The sequence below is a fragment of the Rhincodon typus genome, chromosome 39 (assembly GCF_021869965.1).
Source record: "Rhincodon typus isolate 14 chromosome 39, sRhiTyp1.1, whole genome shotgun sequence".
In the NCBI taxonomy this organism is placed as follows: Eukaryota; Metazoa; Chordata; class Chondrichthyes; order Orectolobiformes; family Rhincodontidae; genus Rhincodon; species Rhincodon typus.
Genome location: NC_063370.1, coordinates 2,824,272 through 2,832,867, shown reverse-complemented (window position 1 = coordinate 2,832,867; position 8,596 = coordinate 2,824,272). Strand labels below are relative to the sequence as shown.

General features: G+C 47.6%; 1 protein-coding gene across 1 annotated transcript in view; it reads right to left on the bottom strand.

Annotated features, from left to right (window-relative positions):
- The window catches only part of xgb (x globin), a 55,646-nt gene that overhangs the window by 7,434 nt on the left and 39,616 nt on the right, over positions 1-8,596 (bottom strand). The window contains exon 3 of the mRNA XM_048618198.1: positions 2,124-2,132. Within this exon, the coding sequence (XP_048474155.1) occupies positions 2,124-2,132 (9 nt within the window). The remainder of the gene's footprint in view (positions 1-2,123; positions 2,133-8,596) is intronic.

The window sequence follows — 8,596 nt, the reverse complement described above, 5'->3', positions numbered from 1 at the left end:
GTGTGTGTGTGTGCGTGTGAGTGTGTGTGTGTGTATGCGTGTGTGTGTGTATGAGTGTGTGAGTGTGTGTGTATGTGTATGTGAGTGTGTCTGTGCACGCATATGTGTCTGAGTGTGTGTATGTATGTGTGTGTGTGTGTGTAACTGTAAACATGTGTGTGCGCGCGCATGTGTTTGTGTGTGTGCGTGTGTGTGGGCATGCATGTGTCTGAGGGTGTGTGTGTGTATGTGTGCGTGTGCGTGCACGTGTGTGTGTGCACATGCATGTGTGTGTTTTTTCTAATACCTTTGAGAGGCCTAGTTTTTATTTTTGTTAATTGCAAAGTGCCATCTTTAATATGTATCATTATTTGTCACAAACTCTTTATGAAAAAGAGAAGGCACAGTTCTGTAAATATCACACCAAAATAATGTGCCATATCAGTCCTGTTGTTCTGAGATTCATTTTGTCTTTTCAATTTATAAGACCTTTGTTGAAATAAAGGCAACTGTTAAAGCAACGTGACGTGACATTGTAACCTTCCGAGGTTAAGGTAACAAATTATAATTCTGACAGTCTCTTTCACAGCTCACACTAAACCAACTGACATTTACAGGCTGCAAAAACACAGTCACTTTATTACACAGCAACGTGACAATGACCAGATGAGCTTTTTCTTTTCAGTGCTGTTTGTTCATCAATAAATATCAAGCTTCCAAGTAAGCCATGGAATCTTTTGCATCCAGTCACAGAGCTGTACAGCACGGAAACAGACCCTTCGGTCCATCTCACCCATGCCGACCAGATATCCTAAATTAATCTAGCCCCATTTGCCAGCATTTGGCCCATATCCCTCTAAACCCTTCCTATTCATGTCCCCATCCAGATGCCTTTTAAATGTTGTAATTGTACCAGCCTCCACCACTTCCTCTGGCAGCTCATTTCATACACACACCACCCTCTGTGTGAAAATGTTGCCACTTAGGTCCCTTTTAAATCTTTCCCCTCTCACCTTAAACCTATGTCCTCTAGTTTTGGACTCCCCTACCCTGGGGAAAAGACCTTGGCTATTCACCCTATCCTTGCCCCTCATGATTTTATAAACCACTATAAGGTCAGCCCTCAGCCTCTGATGCTCCAGGGAAAATAGCCCCAGTCTATTCAGCCTCTCCCTGTAGCTCAACACCACGGCAACATCCTTGTAAATCTTTTCTGAACCCTTTCAAGTTTAACAACACCTGGTGCCATCTTCCAGCATTTGGCCCATATCCCTCTAACCCCTTCCTATTCATGCACCCATCCAGATGCCCTTTAAATGTTGTAATTGTACCAGCCTCCATCACTTCCTCTGGCAGCTCATTCCGCACACACACCACCCTCTGTGTGAAAAAGTTGCCCCTCAGCTCCCTTTTAAAGCTTTCCCCTCAGCTTAGACAGTCAAAGTATTTGTTCTCAAGGCTAGGAGAATGAGACTTGGTACCATCCTGGGCTGGACTACAATCTGATTTGTGAACTGTAAGCCTTTTGTTCGATGCAGGCAGCATTCGAGTTTCCAGCTACTTACTAATAAAGCCACAAAATTCGACGGTTTGGAGCAGCCAGTAAACTTTCAGAAAGTAAAAGAATCTACATTGTGTATGCAACTTATACTCGAACATCCAGAATGAACAAGATAAATGTGAGTTAACCAACGAACACAGGACCAACTGCATCAAATCAAAAAAAGGACCAAGAGTAGGCCATTCAGCCCCTCGAGCCTACTCCTACTCATGGTTGATCTGCCTCTGGCCACAACATCAAGGAAAAGGTAATGTCGCTACAGTCTAACAGACCATCCATTACTCTCTCATTACAGAGAGAGAGAGGCGACTGGTGGTGGTTTAGCCTGAGGGTCACTGTGCCTCAGGCAGAGGGAAGAGGTTAAGAAGGAGCGTCGTAGCTCCACTGGGTGGCACAGTGGCACAGCGGTTAGCACTGCTGCCTCACAGCGCCAGGGACCCGGGTTCAATCCCACCCTCAGCCAACTGTCTGTGTGGAGTTTGCACATTCTCCCCGTGTCTGTGTGGGTTTCCTCTGGGTGCTCCGGTTTCCTCCCACAGTTCAGAGATGCGCAGGTTAGGGTGGATTGGCCGTGCTAAATTACTCCATAGTGTTGAGGGATGTGTAGATTAGGTGGGTTATAGGGGGATGAGTCTGGGTGGGATGCTCTGGGGGTCAGTACGGACTTGTTGGGCCGAAGGGCCTGCTCCCACACTGTAGGGATTCTATGTAATTGAACCTACACTATCAGCATTACTCTGCCAACTCAACCCCACCACCGCCCAAACATCAAATAGATTTCGTCAAGACAGATCCCACCCAGACGTGAGTGACAGTGTTTAATTTTTCTTTTAAATTCATTCACGGGATGGGGGTGTGGCCAGCATTTATTGCCCATCCCTAATTGCCCAGAGGGCAGTTAAGAAGCAACCACATTGCTGTGGGTCTGGAGTCACATGTAGGCCCAGACCAGGTAAGGATGGCAGTTTCCTTCCCTACAGGACATCAACGAACCAGATGGGTTTTTCCCGATAATTGACAATGGATTCATAGTCATTGTTAGGCTCTTAATGCCAGAATTTTTTTTTAAATTAAATTCAAGTTCCACCATCTGCCATGACAGGATTCAAACCCAGATCTCCAGAACATTATCAGTCTTTCAGATTGACCGTCCAGTGATAATACCACTAGGCCATCGCCTCCCCTTGGCTCAGCAAATCTTGTTGAAACTTTGTCCCTTCACAAGGGATTCCAATTCGTCACCTTTGAAGATCTAACCTCTGATTTCTCTCAGTGATAATTCCTCTTCAGCCTGGAGGCCTTCCTGCTTCTTCTGTGGTCAGCAAGTAGTTGTCAGGCAACAGGTCTCAAATTTAGATTGCCATATCAACTCCCCATCAAACAGTTGCTCGATATCTCCTCCCGCTTCCATTGCATTCACTGCAGCCTCGTGAAGCGGATGCATGGTTCGGCTTCACCAGGCTGGAACTGCCCTTATGTTTCACTGAACATCACTCCCCTGAGTCACACCAAGCAAATACCGCTTGTGGGCTTCCTTGAGTTGCAAATTTCAGCTGCACAGCATGGTTGAGATAACAGGGTGTGGAGCTGGAGGAACGCAGCAGGCCAGGCAGCATCAGAGGAGCAGGAAAGCTGATGTTTCGGGTTGGGACCTTTCTTCAGAAATGGGAGAGGGGAAGGGGAGCTTTGAAATAAATAGAGGGGGGGTGTGGGGCTGGGGAAGGTAGGTGGAGTGGTGATAGGTGAGTGCAGGTAGGCAGTGGTGGGGATTGGTCAGTGGGATGGGAGAGAAGATGGACAGGTTGTGTCAGGTCAAGGAGGCAGGGATGAGAGGGAGGGTTGGAAATGGGATGAGGCCGGGTGTGGGGAGATTTTAAACCTGGTGAATTCCATGTTTAGGCCATTGGACTGTAGATTCCTAGGGCAGAATGTGAGATGCTGCTCCTCCAGTTTGTGGGTGGTATCAATGTGGCACTGGAGGAGGCCCAGGATGCACATGTCACCCAGGGAGTGGGAGGGGGAGTTAAAATGGTTCGCAACCGGAAGGTGTTGTCTCCCTCCCTTTCTCCCTCCCTCTCTCCCGTCCTCTCCCCCTCCCTCCCTCTCTCTCCCTCCCTCCCTCTCTCCCTCTCTCTCTCCCCCTCCCTCTCTCCTTCCCTCCCTTTCTCCATCTCTCCCTCCCTTTCTCTCCCTTTCCCTTCCTCTCTCTCTCCCTCCATCCCTCTCTCCCTCCATCCCTCTCCCTCCCTCTCCCCCTCCCCCAAGCCTGTCAGAATGATAGATTTTTTTTAATGTTTACCCCTCAATTCTTTTAACCCCAAAGAACATTGAGCTACGCCACTCAAACTCTCCTCTAAGCTTCCTTGCCCTTTCCGAGACAGGTTGGCAGAATCTTATTTGTGCGTCCCTGCACACATTCTGTCTTCATTCTGAGCAGAATCCCCTTGGGATTGAAACCTCTGTTGAAGATAGCCCTCCTGTTGGAAATTGCATCTGAACGTGACAGCTTTGAAATCGCATTTGGCACAGTCAATGTCAAAGCGTTTCACGCATTCAAACAGGATTGCCATCCTTGCTTCTCACACAAAAAGTCGCAGCATTGACATGTTTGCAAATCAGAAACTCATGCATTTCATACGGTAGCCAGATGGGGCTGGCTGGGAGACAATGGAGGAGAGTTAGACAACAGAGAGTCATACAGCACAGAAACAGACCCTTCGGTCGAACCAGTCCATGCTGAACATAATCCCAAACTAAACTAGTCCCACCTGCCTGCTCCTGGCCCATTTCCCTCCAAAACTTTCCTACTCATTGACTTATCCAAATGTCTTTTAAACATTGTAACTGTACTCAGACCCACCACTTCCTTTGGCAGTTCATTCCACACATGAACCACTCTCTGTGTAAAAAAAATTGCCTCTTATGGCTTTATTACATCTCTCTCCTCCCACCTTAAAAATGTGCCCCATGGTCTTAAAGTCCCTCATCATAGGGAAAAGACAACTACCATTAACTCTATCTATACCCCTCATTATTTTATAACTTCTTTAGGGTCATCTCTCAACATACTAGATTCCAGTCAACAAAGTCCCAGCCTATCCAGCCTTTCTTTATAACTCAAACACTCCATACATGGCAACATCCTGGTAAATCTCTTCTGAACCCTCTCCAGCTTAATAATACCCTTCCTATAACTGGGTAACCAGAACTGGGTACAGTATTCTATAACAGGCCTCACCAATGTCCTTTACAACCTCAACATGACGTCCCAACTCCTTTAAGAACAGAAGAACCGGGAGCAGGATTAGGCCATTCGGCCCATCGAGTCTGCTCTGCCATTCTATAAGATCATGGCTGATCTTTCTCATGGACTCAGCTCCACTTACCCTCCCTCTCACCATAACCTTAATCCCTACACTGTCCAAAAATCTAGCTTTGCCTTAAAAACATTCAACGAGGAAGCCTCAACTGCTTCACTGGGCAGGCAATCCCACAGATTCACAACCTATTGGCTGAAGAAGTTCCTCCCCAACTCAGTCCTAAATCTGCTCCTCCTTATTTTAGGCTACGCCCCTTAGTTCTAGCTCCACCTGCCATTGGAAACAACCCCCTTGCTTCTATCTTATCTATTCCCTTCATCATTTTATATGTTCCTATAATATCCCTCCTCATTCTTCTAAATTCCAATGAGTATAGTCCCAATATATTCAATCTCTCCTCATAAGCCAACCCTCTCCATTCCCGAATCACCTGAGTGAACCTCCTCTGCACCCCCTCCAGTGCCAGTACATCCTTTCTCAAGTAAGGAGACCAAAACTGCACACAGTACTCCAGGTGTGACCTCACCAGGAGCCCATATAGCTGCAGCATAATCTCCCTGTTTTTAAATTCAATCCCTCTAGCAATGAAGGACAAAATTCCATTTGTCTTCTTAATTACCTGCTGCACCTGCAAAACAACGTTTTGTGATTCATGCACAAAGACATCCAGGCCTCTCTGCACAGCAGCACGTTGCAATTTTTCACACATGGATCTGTTAGGATAACATCCTCTTTTTGATTGACAATTGGGATCAGAGGGTCTGGGGAGAAAGTAGGGACGGGGGACTGAGTTGGATGATCAGCCATGATCGTATTGATTAGGACAGCAAGCTCCAAGGGCCAAAAGGCCTATTCCCGCTCCTATTTTCAGCATTTCGATATATGTATCATTTCAAAATTCGCAGCTGAAACTCCCCGAAGTGTAGTCAATGGAAGAGTGACAAAGTCAGAGCAACACCCAACCAAATAACTACCATCTCATTACATTGGTCTCAGTCAGGGATAACTCAATAAGAAACACAGGAACCAAAAGTGCTGGAGAAACTCAGCAGGGTCGGCAGTACCTGTGGAGGGAGAGAGAGTTAACATTTCAGGTCCAGTGACCCTTCTTCAGAAGTGTAACTCTGCAATGGGTGCCACGGTGGCTCAGTGGTTAGCATTGATGCCTCACAGGACCCGGGTTCAATTCCAGCCTCAGGCAACTGTCTGTGTGGAGTTTGCACATTCTCCCCGTGTCTGCGCGGGTTTCCTCCGGGTGCTCCGGTTTCCTCCAAAGATGTGCAGGGTAGGTGGATTGGCCATGCTAAATTGCCCATAGTACCCAGGGATGTTTAGGTTAGGTGGGTCAGACATGGGTAATGCAGGGGTAGGGGAATGGGTCTGGATGGGATACTCTTTGGAGGGGCAGTGTGGACTTGTTGGGCCAAATGGCCTGTTTCCACACTGTAAGGATTCTATGATTTTACGAATTCTTAATTGCTGCTTGAACTAGTCTGGTGGTTCCTCACACAGACGGTGGTGCGTGTATGGAATGAGCTGCCAGAGGAAGTGGTGGAGGCTGGTACAATTACAACATTTAAAAGGCATCTGGATGGGTACATGAATAGGAAGGGTTTAGAGGGATATGGATTAAACACAGGCAAATGGAACTAGCACAGTTTAGGAAAGCTGGTCAGCATGGATGAGTTGGGCTGAAGGGCCTGTTTTCGAGCTGCATGACAAAGCGACTTTAATAGTTCTGCACTTATCATTGTGTGGTCCCACAACTTCTTACAATTCTCACACTGACAGTCAGAAAGTGAATAAATATTGAAGAACAGAGGCATTTCCTTGTGAATGAATTACTCGCTGTGAAAGCTTTGTTGGCGAGACTAGAGAGGGGGACGAGAGGGTTTCAGAGTGTGTGAGCTTTGGTTGGGTGTGATGTTGGAAGGGGCTGAATGGAAAAGGCAGACCTGCAGGAAACTGGAGCACATTGCAGCTTGGCCGGCTCAGTGCTGAGGGTGACTGGAGGACCACCAGGAACAGGGGTAGGCCATTCAGCCCCTTGAGCCTGCTCTGCCATTCAATAGGATGCCACGTCCCTCACGTCCACTTTTCTGCCCTTTCCCCATAATCCCTGATTCCCCAACTGATCAAGGATCTATCTATCCCAGCCTTATATATAACAAGGACTCTGCCCCCCCACAGCTCTCTGTGGCAAGGAGTTCCAAAGACACTCAACGCTCTGAGAGAAGAAATTCCTCCCCATCTCAGTGTTAAATTGGTGCCCCTTTATTCTGAGACTGTGCCCTCTGGTCCTAGACCCTCCCATGAGGGGAAACACCCTCTCAGCATTTACCCTGTCAGGCCCCTTAACAATCCGATATGTTTCAACGTGATCCCCTCTCATTCCTCTAAACTCCAGGGAGTAGTGTCCCAACCTGTTTAGCCTTTGCTCATAAGACGGTCCCTCCCAGACCAGGGATCATCCCAGTGAACCTTCTCCAAACTACCTCCATTGAAATGATAGCTTTGCTTAAATAAGGGGGACCAAACATGCTCACAGTATTCCAGACGTGGTCTCCCAGCACTGTGTTTGGGAAGCCCACATCCGTCACAGGGTTTCTAAATGGTTCAGTTCCTCCATTATTATTTCCAGCACAGTTATAATGATCAGAACAGCCTCATTTGATGATCCCGGGAAATGGTCCAGACAAAGGGGGATGGAAGAAAGGATCAGCTGGTACAGATGGGGTCATGGGTTTGAGGTGAGAGGGGGAAAAGTTTAAAGGAAAAATGCAAGGAAGGTGTTTTTTTTTACACAGAGGGTGGTAAGTGCCTGGAACACACTGCTGGGGGGGTGGTGGGGGGGGTGGTAGAAGAGGATACAATAACAACACTTAAGAGGCATTTATACAGACACGTGAACAGGTAAGGAACAGAGGGATATGGACCATATGCAGGCAGGTGGGATTAGTTTAGAATGGCATCATGGTCAGTATAGGCATGGTGGGCCGAAGGGCCTGTTCCTGTGCAGTAGTGTTTGATGCTCAATGTTCAATATTCAATGTTCTATGTTCGATGGGGAGAGCTCTGGCCAGGGCGGCATGGGAGGCCAGTGAGAAAGACATTGATGAATTTCTCAAGGTTGGGTTCCAACAACAGACAGTAAGGATTTTGTCACCATTGTTGTTGTGGGGACGAGGGGGGTGTGGGAGGTGGAGTTGAGCATTGAGTGGAAGGAAGTGGGTTGAGTCACCAACAGGATGTGAGGTTTGAAGGGCATCTAAACTGTCTTTGTTCATCTCTGTAACCTTGCCCTTGGTGTCTGTCCATCTGCTGGGGGCAGCCCCCATTCACAGCCTATACCACCAGAGCTGGCTATTCCAAAACCTTCCCACTGCTCTCTCATGTTCTCACGTCTCTATACCTGAGGCCATTCCTCGTTCTGCTGCTCATATTCTACACGATGCTCCTATCCAGCCCTGTGCTCTCTGACCTAACGCTGGCTCCCAGTTGAGCAGTGTCTCGATTTTTACTATTCACACCCTGGTTTTCAAAGCCATCCAGAGCCCCGGCCCCCCCTCCCCATTTATATTTCTCGCTGCCTCAGAAAGGCAGCCGATATTATCAAACAGCTTCCCCCACACCCCCAAGCCCAGTTATAATCTCTTCCAACATCTTCCATCGGGCAGAGGATACAGAAACTTAAACACACGCACGAACAGATTCAAGAACAGTTTCTTCCCCGCTG